This window comes from Meleagris gallopavo, chromosome 4, assembly GCF_000146605.3.
Source record: "Meleagris gallopavo isolate NT-WF06-2002-E0010 breed Aviagen turkey brand Nicholas breeding stock chromosome 4, Turkey_5.1, whole genome shotgun sequence".
NCBI lineage: Eukaryota > Metazoa > Chordata > Aves > Galliformes > Phasianidae > Meleagris > Meleagris gallopavo.
The window spans coordinates 33,635,115-33,657,128 of NC_015014.2; the positions used below are offsets into that span (position 1 = coordinate 33,635,115).

A 22,014-nucleotide genomic window follows, 5' to 3' on the forward strand; every position below is an offset into this window, starting at 1 on the left:
GGCTGCCGTGCGGGTCGCGCACGAAGCCGGCGCCGCTTGGGGCCGCCTTCCCGCTAAGGTGAGCGGCGAGGGAAGATGGCGCTGGCGGGGCGGTGAGGAGGGGGGGGGACCGTACTGTGTGTGAGGACGACGGCAGGCTTCTGTCCTTGCAGGAGAGGAGCGCCCTTATCCGCAGATGGTACGAGCTGATGATTGAAAGGAAAAAAGATCTGGCGACGATCATAACGGCGGAAAACGTGAGTATGGAGGCAGGTGGAAGGCAGGTGGGCAGAGCTGCAGCTTGAAGCACGCATCTCTAAGCTCCTGTGTGTTCGAATCGCAGCACACTGTAGAAACATTTATCCTTTTTTAGAGGAAAAAAGGAAAAAAAAAAGTGCTTCTTCCAGCAGTACCCGGCTGGAGGTATACTTGCACTGTTTCATGTAGTACAGTGGCAATATGTAAATCCAAACTGCAGTCTTAAAGGCAGAAAGCTATTGTGTTTTATCGGTTTCATGTGTTTAGAAGGGAGAAATTGTGTTAATAATGCTTTTGTCCTCTAGTAGAAGAGATAAAAATTAGTTTAACTATATATAGATATATATTTATTGGTATTGCTTGAAATTACCAGTTAGATTCTGTAGCTTATGCCTAATCATAGCAAAACAAAGTTACTAACTAAATTCAAAGGATGCATGCAGATATACAGTAACAAGAACAAACTTTGCTGAAGATCATAGTGTTTCGTGGAGGATTCTTTTTACTATGGCCTCTTTAGATGGCAGGGAAGCCATCTGACAACTAATAATTGCAGTAATGATGATATTGTTTGTTAAACTGACACGCAGCCTTTTCGAGTCAGACTGATTTTAGTGCAACTTGTAAGTAGGAGTGATGTGTTATGTCTGCATTAGTGCCTGATTTTGGATGTATCATTAAACTAGTCTCCCAGTTGTGCTCATTTAACGTGTTTGAGTTTGCATTGCAGACCAATCTGGAAATGCACAGACTGGTGGTGTTCTTTTGAATAAAGCCATTCTGGATGATGCTACAGCAGCTCTTCTGCTGTGTTCACAGAGTTGGAAGGGACCCCAAGGATCATGAATCTCCAACCCCCCTGCCACTTGCAAGGCCACCAACCTCCCCATTTAATATTAGACCAGGCTTCCCAGGGCCCCATCCAATCTGGCCTTGAATACCTTTGTAGGGGAGGTGCTCCAGCTCCCTGATCATCTTTGTGGCTCTCCTCTGGACCCTCTCCAACAGCTCTCTGTCTTCCTTGTACTGGGGACTCCAAACCTGGACACAGTACTCCAGAAGAGCTGAGTAAAGGGGGACAATCACCTCCCTGTCCCTGTTGGCCACCTCTCTTCTGATGGAGCCCAGGATGCCATTTGCTTTTTGAGCCACAAGAGGAAACTGCTGGCTCATGTTAAGCTTTTCATCCATCAAGACCCGAGGTCCTTCTCTGCAGGGCTGCTCTCAAAGACCGCTCCTTCCAGTTTGTATAGATGCCTGGGATTCTTCCGCCCCTTGCACTTTGCTGTGTTGAACCTCATTAGGTTCACCCGGCCCCACCTTTCAAGCCTGTTGAGGTCCCTCTGAATAGCATCCCTTCCTTCCACTGTGTAAACTGTACCACTCAGCTGGGTGTCATCAGCAAACTTGCTGAGAGTGCACTCAATTCCGTCATCGATGTCATTGATGAAGATGTTAAAGAGCTCTGGTCCCGAGACAGACCCCTGGGGGACACCGCTCGTTACCGGCCTCCACCTGGACATAGAGCCATTGATAACTACTCTCTGTGTGCAGTCTTTCAACCAATTTCTTATCCATTGAGTGGTCCACCCATCGAATTCACATCCCTCCAATTTGGAGATAAGGATGTGGTGGGGGACCATACCAAAGGCCTTGCTCAAGTACAGGTAAATGACATAAATCACCTTTCCCTTGTCCACCAATGCTGTCAATCCATCACAGAAGGTAACCAGATTGGTTAAGCACTCAGAACTGCAGTATGGGATAAGAATACAGGAGAAATGTAGGAATTACCATATTATTTTAATCTAGTTTTCTGTTCAATCTCAGTTTGAGATCTCAAAGATTGTCAGCCTTAACAAGTAATAGAGTAAGATCAGCAGATAAAGCTGAGGGTCCTGTGTTTCCTTTGTATTTGATTCAGGTGCTATACTTCAGATTAGATTTTGTCTAGGCTCCTGGGCAAACTGTTCCATTACCCATTTTTGAAGAGTAGTCTGTCTGCGATCTATCTGCTTCCTGTCTGATGAGAGCCACAACCATGCTGCATGCTTAGGAGTAGGTTGTGTGGGATAGGGCTATGTGCTTTAAACAGTTGAGCCTTTGATAGTATATGAGCAATTATGAAAACAGAAAAGCTTCTTCTGGTCTTTTTATCATCCATTTTCCCTTCCTTGCTTGGGAGGGGAAAACCTGGGTCCCCAGCAGCAACTTTGCAAGGGTTTTATTTCACCCAAGCACTTTCAGAGGGACCTGATCCACTCTTTCTCCTGGAAGGTGTTATTTTGATTGTGCTTTTCTAGTACTGCATGTCCTTTTTGACCTTTCTGTCTGAACTTGTGGCTTTGTCTTCTTCTGCTAACCTCCCCATGAAATCACCTCCACCCATTTGCTGTCTTGGAGTTTCTGCCCTCACAGATCTTGCCTAGTTGTACTCTGACAAGCATGAAGCCTTGAATCTGCTTGAACCTGCTGAAGGAAGATGGTGTGCAAGTTTTTATTTTTGATTTTTTTTTTCTTTTTCTTTTTTGAAGAACTACTAAAGGAGAACTGGCATAACAAGTAGGCTGAAGAGCTTCCTTGCAGGAAATTGGAGGTGGAGGAAAGCCAACTCCAACTAACACTGCTTTAAGAGCAGTGATTGTGGTCACTGTGTTTTCAGCTTTGAGGAAGTGATCGTATATGCAGACTTGAGAAGTGAGTTCATGTGAATCTAATGAGACTCACCAAGGCTAAGTGCAAGGTTGCAGCAATTGCAGATATGTGTACAGACTGGGAGAAGAATTCACTGAAAGAAGCTCTGTGGACTTGGGGATCCTGCTGGAAAAAAGCTGAACATGAGCCAGGAGTGTGTTCTTGCAGCCCCAAAGGCCCACTGTATCCTGGGCTGCATCAACAGAGAGCAGTGGCAGCAGGGAGAGGTAGATGATTGTTCCCCTCTACTCTGCCCTCTGCTCATCTGGAGTAATGAGATCTGAGGCCCCCAGTGCAAGAAAAATGTACAGTTGTTGGAGTGGGTACAGAGGAGGGCCATGAAAATGATTAGAGGGCTGGAGCACCTGTGTTATGAAAAAAGGGAGCTGAGCTTGTTTAGCTTGGAGAAGAAAAGACTCCAAGGAGACCTCATTGCAGCCTTCCAATGATGGTACAAGGCAGAATTGCTTTAAACAAAAAGAGGGGAGATTTAGGTTAGCTGTTAGGGGGAAATTCTTTACTCAGAGAGCGGTGGCACACTGGAATATGTTACCCAGAAGAGAAGCTGTAGATATCCCATCCCTGGAGGTGTTCAAAGCCAAGTTGGTTGGGACCCTGAGCAACATGATCTACTGCTTGATCTAGTAGTTGGCAACCCTGCCTATGGCATGGGAGGTAGAATCAGATGATTTTTAAGATCCCTTAAAGCTTAAGCCAATCTATGATTCTATGATGCAACTGTCTTATGCTTTTTGGATGAAACAGTATGCAGTGCTGTCAGTGCTTTTGGCCCATGTTTCCTGCCAGCTTCCTCTACTACAAAGCACAGATGTTGCTAGTAAATTGGAGAGCTATTAACATTTTTTGAATGATTTTTTTACTTCTTTCACCATGTCTGTGTGCATGTAGATAAATATACTTTATGTTGGTGGAGGGAGAGTTTTAAATTCCTTTGTGGTTTCTGGAGAACTCTCACTGCAGCTTGAGGAGCTTCTACAGTGAGGATATGTCTATTAATTAGCACTCCAAATACATGACAATTAGCATAGATTGAAAAGCCAAACAAATTAGCTTTGGAGGAAGAATGAGAATGAACTTGAGCTGTGATTTATGTTGGGTTAGTACTGACGCTGATTGAGAGTCCTTAATACTTTTTCATTATATTTTTAAATTGACCAAAAGTACGCTAACAGGACAGAACTACGATGCCTTTTGATATGCTGTAAAAGATGTGGGAGACTGGGGAGGTAGAGAGATGATGAGGATGCAGCAATATTGATAAAATCTTGATTGCTAGGATTTATGCACTTGGTATAGATTAACAAAAATCCTTAGTTCTGGGTGCTGTACTCTTAGATTTACTCTGTGGTGTAAGATATGTCATGTGATGTAACTGAAGAGTGCACTATTTACTTCTGTAATTCATAAGTTCTAGGGCCCTATTTTTGCCTGTGATACGTATCAAAAAATTAAAAATAAAAGTTTAAGAGAAGTTAATAATTGATGTAAGCTTATGCATGCATTTATAAGATTGTCTTGATTTCTGATAAGATTGGCATGGACAGGGATGGCTTATCCTAAATGGAGGCTGAGTGTAGGAAGACCTTTTATCTTTCCTCACATTAGAGTTGCAGGAGATTATTTGTAAATTTAAGTATTTAAGTATTCTGACATTATTGACAGAGTCATTAAAAACAGCCACTCTTAGATGTACAAATAAGTTAGTAATGTGCTGTTAGATATGTGGACTGTGCAATGTATCTTGGAAAAACACATAATTAGTTTTGATTCAAATATGGTTGGTGAGATGAGAAAAGAAGCGGTGAATCCTGGAAGGCAGCAGCACCTACGAGTCCATTGAATTAAATAGGTTTCACTGTGACAATAACATCTGTAATATTTAACAGACCTTCTAAATAAGAGGAACCCTACATCTCTGTTGACAGTTTAAATTAATCTTAATATATTATGAGAATTAAAAATCATTATCTTGTCCTTGTGCTGTGAGGCTTGTTATAAAGTCTACAGCTAAATGTACATTAAAGAAGCTGCAATTAACTTTCCTGGATGTAAATCAAATAAGCTTTAAGATTTATTATACTATTGGAAATTTTTCTTGCATAAACATGATTGTACTTTTGGTGCTTTGAGTAACACCCAACAAAGTTGGTTCGTATACACCAAAAAAAGCAACTCTATATATCAGATTAGGAATATAGCTGTTTTTGCTACTGCTTCCATCCCAATCTACCTTGGTAACATTAATTAAAGGCTGTTGAAGAATAAATATGTTAGGTTATGTATCTGTTTGAAAGCTTATTTGTTCATTTTGGTGAAGATTTTGCATCTTATTGTTATGTAGTTTGTTCTTTCATGTGGAATCTGGGCTTGTCTTCTGTAATTTAAACCAGCAGAGGGTTTTGATGAGATGGTTTAAAGTATATTCATTTAATAGATGTTCTTGCTAAAGTGATAGTGAGGATAACTGACAAGGGTTGAAGATCTGTTCATGAAGTGAGCTGGGAATCTTGGAAATACCCTAAAAAGCAATAAGTAAACATGCTCCTGAAAGCTGGATTCTAACTCATGTATCCAACAGAGGACCAAGCTAAAGCTTGTTCATTATTCAAATTGAATTATTTTTCTAATATTTGGACTTTTCATTTTCAAACTCTGAAATTCTTGTTAGGAAGAGTGTGGCAAGAGAGGGCAATTTTAACACCAGCTTTTTACCTTGGTCTAGACTACAGTCCTAATTGAAAAAGCTTCCTAGGTGAGACAGAACATATTTCTGAATCACAAAAGCACCTTATCCATGCAACCATGCTGGGAAAGAAATCCTAGATGGGTGTTCAAGCTTTGTGCCCTCTGGGGAATGGAGCCAGTCCTGTCATAGTTCTAGGCTATTATTAGTTCAGGGTCCCAGACTTGACTTTAAATTTTACTTTTTCTGAAGTAGTTATTTATTCTTGTTCTACTTATGGTTTGCAACAGGAAGGAGAAAATATTTTCTATCTCGCTGTGGACGATATTGAAACAGATACAGAACTTCTGATTGGTTACTTGGACAGTGACATGGAAGAAGAGGAGGAGGATGAGGAGGAAGTAACTGTTATTCAGGAAGATGAAGACAGTGGCAACAATAAAGAAGTGCAACCAGCTGGTGAAAAAATTGCAGGTGAGCAATATGTGAAAACTAGTATAGCTTGGGAGCTTAAAAATAGAATCATAGGATCACAGAATGGTTTGGGTTGGATGATATTTAAAGATCAGCTAATACCACTCCCTCTCTCCCCTTCTCCACCATGGGCAAGGAAAGCCTTTCACAAGATCACGTTGCCTGAAGCCCTGTCCAGTCTGGCCTTGAATACTTCCAAAGATGGGGCATCCACAGCTTCTTTGGGCAACCTGTGCCAGTACATCACCATCCTCATAGTGAAGAATTTCTCCCTTATATCTAATCTAAATCTATTGTCTTTCAGTTTAAAACCATTGCCCCTTGTCCTATCACTTACATGCCCTTCTACAAGTCTTTTTATGTCTCAGAATCCCCTGGTAAGTATTGAAGGGCTACAAGACAGTTTCTCCAGAGATTTCTCCAGGCCCTATGTGTCTCAGCTTTTTTTTTAGTAGGAGAGGTGCTCCAGCTCCCTGATAATTTTTGTTGCCCTTCTCTAGACCTGCTCAAACAGATTCATGTCTTCCTTTTGCTGAGCACCTCAGTAGTGTTGCAGGTTGGGTCTCAAGAGAGTGGAATAGAGGTCTCCTTGCCATGCTTGTTTTGATGCAACCCAAAGTACACCTGGCTTTCTAGGCTTTAAGTATGTACTGCCAGCCTACTGTACATAGCAGTACTCCATCAGTACTCCCTGTGCTTCTCTGCTTAGCTGCTCTCAATCCATTCACCGCCTGAAAGTAACAATGAAGGTAGCATTAACAAGGAAGGAAAAGAACATTAACTGTTTGTATTGGGTAACTGTATGGTTCCCCAGGTTAAGTCTGAGCTCTTCTGTGGTTTTCATCTTATTTTCAGTTGGATTGCTTCCCCTAATATGGGGTCCTCTGAGTTACCGAGTTACCAACTTAGACTGTGTGACAAGTTACCATTAATTTTTTTGAATTAAAGGAGTTAATCTCACCCAATTATAGCCTCATGAAAGGTTTATGATCTAAGTAAGATGATTCCTTCTGTTAGAAACTGAGAGAAATAAACCTTTTCATGAAACAGTTCAGCCTATCCTAAGATAAGATGTCTACAAAAGGGTAGACCTGAGATGCTATGTGATTTTATGCATAATTATGGATTGTAGAACCTAGACTTCCAGCCTAAATTGCATCTAACTTAATACTTGATATGCATTTTCAGTAATGCTGATTGTAATCTACTCAAGATAGACTGTTTGCTTGTAAGGAGAAATAGCGATGTCTGCCACCACTTCTAAGATGACAGTGAAATTCCATCTCGTGTGCACAGGGATGGAGAAATCTAAAAAGTCTGTGCCAAAGTTATGAGGCAATTGAAGTATAATGTTGCAGGTTGGCTAATAAAATTAAAAATCTAAGAAGTCCTTGATAATAAATATTGAGTACAATACCACAATTAATATTAGTATCCAAGAAAGGAGGCAAGATGGTTTCAAAAATATGCAAGGCTATAACTCTTAAGTATTCTTGTATTGAAGACTAGCTCAAAAAGTAAAGGCAATGTAAACTAGCTGAGATTTTACATAGCTGATTTGCTATAATCTGCGTTCAGTTAACTAAGCATCTTCCTTTTGGAAGAAGAAAATCTTGCTAGGTAATGTAAATCTGTACAAATTTGGAGAGTTCAAAATAAGTGCTATCTGTGGCAGGAGGAGTTATAAGCAGTCTCATTCATGATGCTGAGAAGTTGATGGGATATGATGACCCTGAATTTGCTTATTAGAGAAAAGGCAGGTAGGTCTGTTGCCCACTGCATCACGTGAGTGTCATTCTGAAAGGAAAATGGGCAAATGTTTTCCTTCAGTGATTGATTTGGTCCTCTTGCAACTGAACATTACCTAAGATGCATTACATTATGCAAGTTCTCCTCTTAACACAGACCTAATATAGTGCAATTATTTCTTATGTCAGTTTCACAGATGGCTTTATAAGATGTCTTGTGATAATTGTAAAATTTTTATAAACTTTTTTAATATTATGCTATGCAAGCTTGTCTTTTTAATATTTTGAATCAGTCTCACTTGGAACTTCGATGTAGTCATAGTATGCCAAAATTAGATAATGTTCATTCCAAGCTATATAGGTCTGTATTCTGTATTTGCTCACAAAAATTGTGGGAGAGGATGTGAGACAATTCCCTGTAAGGAAAAGTTTGTTTAATGTGACGTCTCTTTCTTTTCTTTAAACACAATTTGCTTATAATAGATTTGTCTTGCATCCTGGTTCAAAGTGAATCTAGAATAACTAACTCAGAAAAGTATGTCTGCATTGTATCTAAGCAGTCTACAGAGATGGTGGTCTCTGCCCCTCCCAGAGCCTGCATAACAGAAGGAGAATTAACTGGTATTAGACATTTATTTTGTAATATGAAGAAGTCTTTAAACAACTGCTGAAGTGAATAAGGTTGCACAGGTAAACCTGTGGTCAAAATCTTTACTGTTGTCAGATGCCTTAAGCAGGAAAGAGCATAATTTGCTTAAGTATTAGCATTAAATGCTTATCCTTTTTTTTTTTCTTTTCCTGACATTTTGTTTTTTCAGTCCATTGAAAGACATAGTCTCTCGTGAATTTCATGATGCTGTTGTGCATATTCAGTTTCCATAAAGGAGTATCTCTTAACATAACCAAAATATTCTTGAAAGTATTACTGTTTTCTCCTCCAATCATTCAGATTCCCTCACTTGTAAAGAGGACCATGCATGCCCAAACTGTGAGTCAAGTTTTGCAAGCCAGGAGATTCTAGCTGAACATCTTCAGACATTACACCAAAAACCCAGTGAGGAAAAGGAATTTAAGTGCCGAAACTGTGGAAAGAAGTTCCCTGTTAAACAAGCTCTACAAAGACAGTGAGTAGAAACAAGAACGTTTTTCAGAGTTCCTTTTCATTCAATCATTTATTTCCCTTGGCTTAATCACAACAATTTTTATGCCTTTGTATTTGTATCCTCACTCTTCTAATACATTCCTAATATGTTAGTTTCTTGTATTTGTTGAAGACTTCAATTTGAATAAAAAATGTCAGTACTTTTTAATATTTTCAAATTATACACTGTAAGCCCAGTTAAAGCTACTGATTGGTGCAAAGTCCTTGATCTCCATCTCAAGCGTGTTATTTAATAGTGTAGGAGGTCTGTTATAGCTGAAATTGCCATTACTGAATTAGAATGAGATTTAGAAAAAAATGAATGATATTCTAAAAAGAAATAGAAAGGAAAAGCTATACTTTATTTTGATTTAATTAAATATTTGGATGAAAAAAAAGAAACATAGAAGATAGCAGATAGATAGTCTGACATTATGCTTTTGTACAAAAATATAACCATTTTTTTCTTTTCTTGTTTATGTATATAAATTTGCTTGCATTTAAATAGTTACATTACTTTTTATTATACATTTAATTATAGTAGTACACTGGATGTCCAAATATCTTGTTATCAGTAATACACTTAATCTAACTCATGTCAGAAAGAGACTCATATTGCATTGTGTATTATAAGACTTTTTCTTATGTCTGAATAGCAATAATGTTTGTTAAACTGGTAGTTCTTTATGAGCTCTATGTTCCTTCATGGAAATAGATGAAAAAAACATAGTAGAGAAATATTTAAGTTATCTAAGAGATTATTAAATATTTTTTTATTGAATATAGACATGTTTCGCACAGTCCAAAGTGGGAGTTGGATTTGCATTGTATAGCTGGTTAAATAAATCTTTACATTATGCAGAGTAAAATTTCTCAGGATACAGCAATAGGACCCCAACTCTTGGTGTTCATGCATTTGATTAGTCCCCCTAAATTCCAGAATACCTCTCATGTTGCATTGGTTATTCACATACCGAAATGTTTGTATTTTGATCTATTGCTACTTCAATTCTGTGTAAGTTGTAAAATGGTCCCCTTATTTTTATTTTTTATTTTTCTTTAGTGTACTTCAGTGCACAGAGAATATCAATCCAGGAGACTCTTCAAGAAGTTTTCAGTGTTCTGTTTGCAATACTTCCTTCAGCTCAGAATCGAGGTTTTGTGTCCGAGTTACTGGACTGCTGTCATACCATTGCTGGCCCTCCTTTGCATGTTAGCTTTCAAGCTTGTTAGTGTATGTGAATCCTAACAATGAAAGAAGTCAAATGCTTTCATTCTTATTTGCTGTAAGTAATGCATGAGGTGGCCTTGGAACTCTGCAGTGCAGCATGTCTAAAGCTCAGAGTACTTACTATATGTCTGATTTCTGCATATATTGCTTCATGTGTTGTTTTTATTTGCTGGTTATCCCATATAGTTATGAACAGCACAAGGAGGCATGCAGAGGAGATGCCAGATTCATATGCAAGGCAGATAGCTGCGGGAAGAGGTTCAAGAGTAAGGATGCCCTGAAAAAACATAAAGAAAATGTTCATAGTGGTAAGAAAGAATTTAATGTTTCTTTGGGAAAAAAATAAAACCAAAGAAGTTCTAACATGTTGCTGGCCTTGAATGTACAAATCCAAGTCACCATTGTCTTTGGTTTCTTTTTTAATGGATTCATTTGTATCAAAAAGAAAATTAAGTAGTAACTAATTGCATAAGTATTCCTTCTCCCCCAGGGAGAAATTACTGTATACCAGATGAATCATTAGTTTGCTGCAGGAAAAGTAAGGGTATCTGGGTAAGTTTGAACTAGACATATGTCAGATGAAGCAAAACATCTCAGTAGTGAGGAAAATCAAAATCACTGGTACAAATGGCTACAGGAAGCTGTGAGTTCTTGATCTTTTGGTATTTTCAGGACACAGTGGGATGTCTTTCTGGAAGACATGCTTCACAAATTATTAGACTTGATGAGGATATTGCAGGAAATTCTATAGCCTCTGCTGTACAAAAAGCCAAATCAGGCAATCGGTTAGTCCCTCTAGGCCCTAGCTGTTTTATAACTGTGCACTGTGAATCAATAGTTTTCAATCAAACATCAGTCTGTTTCCATGAAAGGGCAAAATGCTTCTCTCAGGTCCACAATGCAGATCTCAGCTGTCATTCTGCTCTCTCTGCACGTCCCCTCCCAGTGTCACTGGCAGATTAGTATGTGTGGGGACAGCTGAATACCACAGTGTGAAGAAAACAGTCTTTACTTGATGAGAACACTGAGATGCTTTGTAAGATTTTCATTACATGAAGTTTCTTTCTTCTGCCAAATGCTTACAGTGTACAGAAGCCCTTCCATAACAATTTTTATAGAAGTTTATCTACTTTTTTTTAATTTATTGTTGTCAATAACATTTTTTTTTCAGCTGTGAGTGTTATGTTCAGGCTCAACTTTGGTTAGTTATATACAGGTATACAAATCCCACAATTACTCTCTTGTATGATCAGTCCAGGCATGACTGAGGTTAGGCCCCTGGAGGATATTTTAGTTCCACCTATATAGTGAGCAGAGCTTTTATTTTACCATTTGGGAGTCATAGAAATCACAACTGGTGTCAATATAGGAGGGAAAATAGCCTACTATTGTTGAGGGAGATTTCTAGTATTCCTTCACGCCTTGCAAAACCTGGAAGCAAGGGAAAATAGAAAGAACCGCTACATATGTAGTTCATTATGCAAAGCTATGAACAGAGACATAGATATTCATTATCACCTTCCTCTTCTGATTGCTCTTGTAAGTTAAGGTATTAAGTTGCTGTATTTATATGCGTATCAGCATATGCCAATACTTAAATTTTACAATAGCAAATATAGTTATGAGATGAAGTACTTATGTAATACTATGAGTCGAAGTGTTGAACTGATTGACATGGTATAATGAAGTGAGAAGCATACTTTGTATTATATTTTCACAGTCTCCTCACTACGCATAGGCAGCTTTACTCATGACTATTTCTCTTTCACTCCTCTGATCCATTGTGGTAGTATGACCTGAGCTGGTCATACTGAGTTTACATTCAAAGTCTTTGAAATCCTATATGTTCTTAAAGCCTGCTATTAGATTCTTTCATTTCTTTGTACAAATATTTGTTGGAAATAAAATTCTTTATTTGGAAATAAAACTGTGGGCAGTAAAATAGTCTAGTAATGAATAACATTCTATCCAAATTCCTCCATTAACACCAGGCTATGATATATCAAGATGAAATACGTAACCTTTATTTTCCAGTTTAGCTGCTTTAATTTTAATCTTATCTATCATCAACAGAACGGAAACATGAAGACTGAGACACGTTTTGCTAGTCTCAGAGGACTAAGAAATGCTAATGTTTCTAGTTACAGTCCCCATGGGCCATTTGAGATTGAGATTAGAAGTAATTTCAACATATTTTAGCAAAATGTTATGTGCATATTTGCACTGAATTTTCAAAAAGTAGTTCTATTTTAACAACATAAATAATAAATATGTCTTGTTAGCAGTGTTATTTGAAAGTCTGTACTTTTGCATGAGAAATTACTTTTCCTGAAGTGGTATAAAATGTTCTTTTTAGACTTGCAGTGTTTACATTCATGCACACTGTTGGCATCAATGGATAGAAAAAATACGTTAGGAAGATATGTTATAGTTTCAGTTAGACAAAAGATCTTGTTTTTACCTCTCATGTTAGTAAACCAAAGGAGTAATTTATCTGCTTGTATTGTGTACCAACTAAGCAGATGTAGTTAACTATGACGTCATTGTTCTTAAGTGAACCCAGGAAGAAGAGTTCCTTTATTCAGGGGCAATTCCTGGTGTCCTGGATGATTTATCCTTTGGCCATTTCAGCAAAAATAAGTGATTTCATTTTGATTGCATATGTAAGCAGAAATTTGGTGCACACACTGCTCTGCAGCCACAGACTGCTGGTGTTCTTGCCTCATTTACTTAATACACAAAAGTTTTGAGTGACCCACATGCATCTTGAGGTGAGGGCTTTCATGACCATTTTTACTAACCATCTTTAATTGACTGTTTTGTTTGTATGTAGGCTTTAATATGTAGTCTAGAGCAGTACAGTGATCTTATAGAGCTGTTTTTTAGTACTAAAATAGATGGGGAGAGAGATTATAATTATTTATTAAAACTTACTATTTTGGAAGAGAAGACAAAAATAAGGCAAAGCTTAATGTTTTCTTTCTGAAAATTCCTCTCAAGAAATAAAGTGGAAAAGCAAATCATATCATATCATATTAATTCTTTAGGACAGCAAGATTAGGAAAGATACACAATGCTAAGAGTCTGAAAAGTAGAGCTGGAAGCCATCAATGATTTTGATTAGGATCCAGTTCCTCTGTGCTTGAATAAACAATGCTTGCCTTTCTTTGGTTCTGAGTTCATTCTTTTTAGTATTCAATGCAGTTTGAACATTTTTTCATATAAGCTATGAAATATCTTACATGAACATATAATTATAAACAAATAATTAGGTTTGTGGTGTCTTTACCTTGTAATAAAATAACTTTGTAGGTTACTAATATAAAATTTAAATAATAGAGAAACCCAATTAAATGCTCTGTCAATTTTTAAAGCAACTGTGAAAAAGGAAGGAAAATATATTTAGTACCACTTGTAGTTTGAACTGTGATTTATATTACAAACTACATTTGAATTCATGATCTGGTACTAATACAGATTTCCTATTTTGTTCAGTTAAACGCCATCAATATATGTTATTTTATTCAGTGGCAATCTTAATGCTTTTTGAATAAAGAAAATTGGGAAATAGTTGTTTGGTAATTTTTTTTTTTTTAATCATTGTTGCACTAACTCCTTTCAGGAACATTTCTATTAAAATTTAGTATACAGTTCTTGAAGATACTAGTTGTATTGACTTCTGGAAGGATACAGCTCTCCAGTTCTAAAGTGAATTGTTCTTAGTTGTGAATTGTGCTCTTCATTCTGCATACTGATCTACATTCCATTAGTAACTGACTAGTTGGACACCCACAGAGAACTTCTGATACTGAATACTTTCAAGATGGGGTACAAATGTAAAGATCTTATGTCAGTGAAATGACCCATGAAAAGTCACAAGCTCAGTAGAAATATTTAGGTTCTTTCTTAGCACTTCCTTTTTAAGATGTTGGTGGTATTTTGTTTCTGTTTCAGGAAATTCTAGGAAAAAGCTGACGTGTTCAGTGTGCAATAAGAAATGTTCCTCAACAACAAATCTCCAAGAGCATCGAAAGGTCAGTAAGATGAAGGCTAACCCACAGCAGGCTTTGACTTCCCTGAGATGTAATACCGTGGTGCTTAGGTCACTTGTAAGATGCTGTAATGCAAACCTTTGGCTGGTATCTGTCATGGTTACAAAATCAATGTGTTTTGTGGTGAGTATTTATTTTTGTAATCACAGTTGGTTACATCAAAAGTCTTCCTAGTGTTGTAGTGCATCTTTTACCAAATACAAAAATGTTTGTGCTTTTATCTTCTGTAGTTTTCAACATAAAGTCAAATGTGAATGCTGTTCTTTAACACTAATCTAAATGTAAATGTATGTTATATAACTATGTGATATACACATAGGCCTTAAAATAGGTTTGTGAGCCTTCAGTTTTTGTGCAAAATGCGTTCAGTCTTTCTTATTACCTTCTGACACAACAGTAAGGTTATTATTTGTAATTTAGTTATGAGGTAGTTAAAAAAAAAAAAAAGTAGACTTCCTCAAAAAAAAAAAATTGCAGTGGCTTTTTGTTTTGTGTATTACTTGATCAGGAGGAGTTAACAGTTTTAAAAGCATCAATTGGAAATAAGGGAGTTCATTGGAAATGCAGATGGTCTAAGAATATGAGATTCTGAATCCATTATACCCAAAGGAAGTCCATGCAAGATTAATTTGATAAATCGCTAAAACCCAGGAGATCCTGTTTTTACAAAAGCTGCATTTTACTGTTTATCAGATTAACTGTGAGTCTTTAATAATGCCCTGGGTACAACCTGAGTCCATTGAGGATATAGGTTATATCAATTAAAATATGTTGTTGCACGGGAAATGATGGGGCCTCTCCTTTTTTTCTTTAATTTCTCTATTTATTTATTTATGTACTTCCCTTTTCCTTCTGCCCCTTTAATTGTGTTAACGTGCCTTGCATTTCTTGGCTAACAGGACTTCAATTTGTTCCTCCCCATACCAAACTGTGATATGCCACGCCACTCATAATTACAGATTTTATATGTCATTGTGCCTTTTGATGGCCTCTGAGAATGTAAAATATCATGGGCAATGTGTTCATTTTATGAAAAGATTTACTTTGGTTCTGCATAGTGCAGGTACTAGCACACAAGCTTCTAGCTTCTCTTTTAAGACATCCAGAAAATAGATATTACAGTTTCACACATTTATATCACATAGTGAAGGAAACTGCAAGTAGGACTCATACCTTCTGTTGTTTGAACTACTTTGCTTTTGTATGAAGTATGTGTTATCAAAGATAGTTAGGTAAGAAAACAATAAGTGAAATGGAGAGGAAACACTTTTTTCACCCAATTTCCTCTCAATATAGAGAAATAAAAATAGGAAGTAGGTAAAATATAACAGAAAATAAGTCTGAACAACTGACAGTTCTGACAGTCACAGAGAAAGACAAAAAGGATGACTGGAGGGGAGATTGAGATCAATTCACTCTGTGAAGACTTGGTCAGTCAATTCTGTAGCTTTCATGTCATTGTTGATTTAAACTTATTTTAGCTTTGTGTGATTTGCCATTTTAGCTTTGTGTGATTTGCCATTTGTTTCTGCCTTAAATGTCTAAAGATAAGCCCGATCTTAGCCATTCAAAGTTAAACTTTAGTGTCATCTTCAGTCTGTTAGTCTTACCGTTTTGTTTTCCAGACTTTTGATTGTGCCACACTAATCTTTGGTGGCATCACTTTTTTCTTTTTCTTTTTCTTTTAAATCACAATGCATTCAATGAAATGTCAGGCTGAAAGAGATCCTAGAAAGGTTTTGTACCCTTTCTGCTCTGATGAAAAATTTACCACATATGTTGGTATCTTTTTGAATTCTGACTTGCATCCTATGTGCCATGAACAAGAATGAAATGTGTCAAGTGTTTGGTTTCTTTTTTTTTTTTTTTTCAGATAACCTTCTTAAATCTTCTTTGATACAAATTGATTTAATAACTCTTTCTCTCAGAGAATGCCAAGAAACAAGAAAAACTCAACACTGTCATCTTTGTAACAGATTAACATACTGTAAAATTCTTATGAACACCCTTTGTCTTTTCTGGACTATACAAACACAAGTATCTCAACCTTTCTTCATGCAACTGTTCTTCTGATCTATTTAGTTTTTGTAAGTATTCTCATCTTCTGCCCAAAGGAGTTGTGATGCTTAGTTGAACCCTTATAATCCCAGGTAGAGGGGAATGATTGTCTTGAGGTCATCCCTACAAAGAACATGTCTATTAATACATCTTAAAATGGAATTGCTTTTTGAACAGCAGAATCAAACTTTTTTCATATTTTGTTGGGAATTCACTATTATTCTCTTTAAGAGTGCTAGGTAAACTCATTATGTATGGCTTTCATTTCTTTGATTTCTCCAGCCAGACATTTGAGTGTATTAGAGCTTCATTCAGAGCATAGAAATAAATAGTTTTGGACTCTTACCTTGAGTTAGTGGTTACTGTCCTACCTAGAACGGTCTCACATCATCTTTTTTACTTCATATATGTTTTCCAAAACTACGTATGCTACTACAGCACTCATCCTGCATGATGCTTGCAAATCTTTAACAACACTTATTATATCAATCCACCAATATTACTGCTTGTTGAGGTCATCTTTGTCTTCTTATTTTTCTTTCAGTCTATATCTACTTGTTCTCTTTTGTATTGTCCTCCAATTGAAAAGTGGTGACCTTCTACCTGATATTTATTTTAGTTCATGATTTGGACTGCTAAATTACATAATAATATAAAAAAAAAGAAAAAAGAAAAAAAAATTAATCCCAGCAACATTTGACTCAGCAAATGTACTTCAGGAAGTTATAGTACACTGAGTAATGGAAGTGTTGTAAAACAAATGCCTATGTGAGATGCGGAATTGTACTTGACTGCTAACACTTCTTTCTGCTATTTCATTTTTGTATTTCTTAGTAGACTTAGAAGAATTTATAAGATTCCATTAACAGATGTGCTGTGGTGTGGTGTCTGGGAGATAAAGTGAGAGAAACAAGAAAAAGCCACTAATTTGTTCTAAGAGATTATATGAAAAAAACACCAAACCTTGATTCCTTCTTAACTTAGTGCTCTTTCTGTCTTACAGAGAGGGATTTCCTGCAAAAGTGTGCCATGGAAAGTTGCACCTAAACATTCTCTGTGATTTTCTTTTTCATGCCTTTTTTTTCTGTCTTTCTTCACCTGGCAGTTCCATGTGTCTCTCCATTATTTTTTCTATCCTTTTTTATACGAACACCAGCCAATGCACTGTTTTTACTGTGCAGTCTTTGCTATGATCACTATAAAGTCACAGAAATGTAGTGAAAATCAAATGTCAAATACTACTTTAAAAATGTTGAATTGTGGAGTAATTTCAGTTGAATGCAATATGCTGGTATCTTTTGCTCTTTTAAAACTCTGTTTTCCAGTGCAGAGTCTTATCCAGTTCTTGGATTGGTAGACTGAAATTCAAACTAGTTTTTGGAAACGTTTATCATGGGTGACTTGTACCTTAAAAGTTTTACTCCAGTTTCTTCCCCAAAGCTCCTTTGAATGACCTTTTGCTTTTCAGTAGACCTTGTGAAAAGTTTAAAGTTGTTGGTCTTGTTAATGAAGGCATATATTTTTCTGAGTACACATGAATTTTGTTCCCATGCTTGCTAGTTCCTGTAGCACCTAGCAAGCTGTTGTCTGAAGAGGCAGCTCTTCAAAGCTCTGTGAAACAATTTGTAAGGATGTTCTGAGTGTAATGAAACTGATGTTTACGGTGATAGCTGTTACAGTCCCCTAATGGGAGTAATTTTGTAATACTAATAAATCTTTGTGCAATCACTTGTCTATGATATTACAGGCTGACTCAATTTGCATAGTGTACTCATAAATACTTTACTTCACAAGTTTTCTTAATGAAAATTTGGTTGAATATTTTTATTCGTAACAATATTTGCTGTATTTATTTTATATTATCTTTTACTGTTTTACTATGTATTTGAGTAGTTTTCTAAATAATTGATTGAAGAATGACAGCTGTAGATATATGCTTGATAAATACAGCTGTTTAATGCATATGCACACCAGACTGTGCCTGATTTCTGAAGAATTGATTAGAGTACTAGCTGTAGAATATATATTTGATAGCTCTAGCTATTTAATGTGCGCACACAAGCCTCTGTCTGAACACAGATATATTCAGTGCGGCTATTTGAAAAACAGTGGTCATAAATTGAAATCAGACAGCTTGATAGAAGTACAGCACAACCTTAGGTTCTGATGTGTTAAATAATAGATTTTAGAGTGCCTTACAAGTCATTTCGAATAACACCAAAACACTATTGTGCTATTAACACTTGCTCAGCTGAAACCAGGAGACTCTAGCAGGATTCTGATAGTACTTGATTGCAGAGTTAGCGTAAGCTTCAGTCAACAATCTGAGTCAAAATTGAGATAATTTTGGAAAAGTTAGAATAGTGGACTGCATATATCAGGGAAATTAACCTGTAATGCGGGTGGATAAACAGGGTATTTCAAATACTGATTGTTATTTGAGCTTACCATCTGGTTCTGGGTAAGTATTTGGTTGAACACTGCTGACCAAGGTATGCAAGTTTGTAGAGATTGTAGGAAACGGCAAAATTTGCTTGTTAGAGCAAATTTTTTAATAAACTAATGTTATGTTAGCATATAACACAAGAGGTTCTTATGGAGAATTTCGTTGGTTTTTTTGTTTGTTTGTTTTAAGTGGAAGTCATTACTGTGCTGTCTGCAAATGTTTTTTCCCTTCAGATGTTGTGTTGAAGCTTTAATGTTTGTTATTTTTAGCTGCTAGATTCTTCTACAGAAAGTTTAGAGATATCCAAAAGTGCTTCATGAAATGTGATCTCTGCCAGGAAGTTTTGCTGTCTAAGACTGCAGTTGTGAAAAGCTAAAATGTATGTTCAGTTGCACTGTGACTAGATTAAGGTGAGGCTGCTGAAAGGAAGTGTAATGCAGAGGGGAGAGTGAATTGTCATCTGAATACTTGGAGAACTGGTGTATATCTTGTGATTTTGGTAAACAAAAGCACAGGTTTAATTTTTATTTAGTTGAGTATCAGAGATTGCAGCTCTCAACTGCAGCTTCTAACTTTTTACCAGCACTTACTCCTTGATGACAGTATGTGCTGTGATGTTGAAAATCCTGCTCAGGCTTACTATGTTTACAATTTAAGAATGACTGCTACCCCTCCACTGTCTTGCCTCCAAAGCTCATCAGACAAACAGTATCACCTTTTGCCTCAACCTGGAAAGAGTTTGGTGTTGTAAAGAGTGCTGCAGGAGTTGCCTCAGCTCCCCCAGATTAAATAAAAAAAAGAGTAAAATCATTTATTTTGCCTGTGTGATTACTTTAGGTTTTTTTTGTTTGGTTGGTTTGTTTTTGTTTTTCCTTAAAGAGCTTGATTTTTTGCCATGTTCTTGAGCAGACAGCACATCTTGCCAACAAAAAGGGTAGATGATTGCTAGCTATGTCTGTGTATATCCTTTGTGCATGCATTATGTGTACATGTTATGGAAGTGGAAATGCACTGTGCTGAGTGAATCTAAGACCTGTTAAATTCTCAACAGAAGTGTCCCTAAGAGATTTGATGAAGTGCAGTCATTTTTAAACCACACTTGTATTTAATCAGATTTCTACAAGTAGAGATAAGTCGTAATAGAGTTTGATTGTACTGGTATTTCAAAATTATGGTAGTTATTAAGTAGTTATTGTGTTATTTTTACTTATGTTTAGTTTATTAGAAGGAAATGTTCTGAAAAGATATTCTGCATCTGTTGTTTTATTCCTTCACCTTAATGATATTTTAAATGGATCCAATATTGTGATTTTGCATAACCTTTGTTTCTGAATATTGTTTCAGGGATTTTTTTGTTCCTGGTTCTGAATATTAGTTTTGAGAGATTTTGTTCCTTAGGGGACTAACAAAGGGAAAATCACAGAATATCCCTGTGTATTAATATAACTAGTGAATTAGAAATAGTCACAGTCTGTTGGAGAACTTAGATGTATGTAAGATATGTGATCTTGTTTGAGACAGGTATTTAATTATCATTAAACACTCATTTTGCAGGTTCATGAGACCTTTGAGTGTCAGGAATGTGACAAGAGATTTATTTCAGCTAACCAGCTAAAACGCCATATGATAACTCATTCAGGTAACATATTAAAATGACACAAACCTATGTACGTGTGGGTGATATATTTAGCATATTTTCAGTTTTACATTAATCACTTAGAAATAGAACGTTTGGTGAATTCTGTGTTGTCCTGGGCTGTTCAAGCAAATCTCATGTTCCAAGGAAAACATCTAAGTTACTGTTTGTAAGCCTTTCAAAATTCCAAGTGTAATACTGTATACTTTCTTCTATTGCTGCTTTGTCAAGCTTCTGCTTCATGCTATCTGGGGTAGGTGATTTCAGTTACCTGGGATGGGGAAAAAATTGTTGCTTGGCTTATAGAGGTGGTGAAGAACTGGTGAGTGGGATTTTACGTTAAAAAAAAAAAAGAAGGATGGGAGCTGGGTTATGCTGTCCGCCAAGAGATCTGTGATAAAAGCGATGCGTATATATATATGTGGGCTCATGTGCACAGAATTATCATTCAGAGGAAAATGGATCATTCCCCACACCATTTCATAGATGACACAAGTGCTTCATTAGCCTGTCCTCCTCTGCCAGAACAGATCACTGTGAGCAGGGAGTTCCTTGTCCATAAGCTTGGCAGCAGGACACAAACTGGCTCTGCCAGAATTTCTGATCACTGCAAATCTAGTGTTTCTATTTCTTTCACCAGTGATTAGAAACATCAGCTGACACAATGGAAACACAGGCATTGTTCTCTCATACATTAACATTTAAAAATGCAGGTTTTTGCAACTGTACAGGCTTGTAAATAAACTTTTTTTTTTTTTGTTATCAGTCCACACCAAAAGCTCATTTCTCATAACATAATCTATATTCCAGGGCTCTTAGCTTGCTTTTGACACTTTCAGATGAGCGTTAAGTTGCAGTCACCAGTTGAAACACAAAGGCTTTTTGCATAGCAACTTTTAGTTTTGGAAGCTAATATGTATTAATTGTTAATTAAGTTTTAAAACATTTAAAAACTGTCATGCCCTCCTTCACATTTCTAATCTGGAAACACTGTTTTCCTCTTTGAAGTCATTCTCTTTTGATTTAAGCTAATTAATCAGAATTTAGTTTTAGCAATGATTATTGCAAAGAATGTGCCAATTTCTTGAGATACACCATGGCTCATCTTTTGTGAAGTGACTTAACTGTCTAACATAAAGGGCATTAGATGTCTTTCTAATTGGTTTAATCTTAATTGGGTTGACTTAATTGCAGAAATCTCTCTGAGGAGATGACTGTCTCTGCCTTTCATCTTCTCCCCCTGTATAAACAGGAGATTAAATGTCCCCCACTCATTTTCTGCAGAAAAACGCCCCTACACCTGCGAGGTTTGCAATAAGTCCTTCAAACGACTTGATCAAGTGACTGCACACAAAATAATACACAGTGAAGATAAACCTTATAAATGCAAGCTTTGTGGAAAGGGATTTGCCCACAGAAATGTTTACAAGAATCACAAGAAGGTAAAGCACTCTGCTGTTGTTGTTTACAGATCTGCTAGCCTCAGATTTGCAGTTTTTTTTTCTTTTAAATGGTTGATCATTAAGCTCTGGCATGCTTATAAACATGGGCGTAAAGCATTGAAAAATGTGTGTATATATATATATATATATA

At 36.7% G+C, this 22,014-nt stretch overlaps 1 protein-coding gene and 1 long non-coding RNA gene across 5 annotated transcripts in view; both read left to right on the forward strand.

The window, feature by feature from the left end:
* On the forward strand, positions 1–199 carry LOC109367298. Its single transcript, XR_002114302.1, has 2 exons — positions 1–58; positions 153–199. It is a non-coding gene; the product is annotated as an uncharacterized LOC109367298 (long non-coding RNA).
* The window catches only part of PRDM5 (PR/SET domain 5), an 83,813-nt gene that overhangs the window by 19,596 nt on the left and 42,203 nt on the right, over positions 1–22,014 (forward strand). For 2 of the 4 annotated variants that reach the window (XM_031553094.1, XM_031553097.1), the window contains exons 3-9: positions 5,926–6,109; positions 8,807–8,981; positions 10,062–10,154; positions 10,416–10,537; positions 14,184–14,263; positions 20,340–20,424; positions 21,706–21,863. In XM_031553094.1, the coding sequence (XP_031408954.1) occupies positions 5,926–6,109; positions 8,807–8,981; positions 10,062–10,154; positions 10,416–10,537; positions 14,184–14,263; positions 20,340–20,424; positions 21,706–21,863 (897 nt within the window). The remainder of the gene's footprint in view (positions 1–5,925; positions 6,110–8,806; positions 8,982–10,061; positions 10,155–10,415; positions 10,538–14,183; positions 14,264–20,339; positions 20,425–21,705; positions 21,864–22,014) is intronic. The other 2 variants (XM_031553095.1, XM_031553096.1) reach the window with 2 other exon arrangements.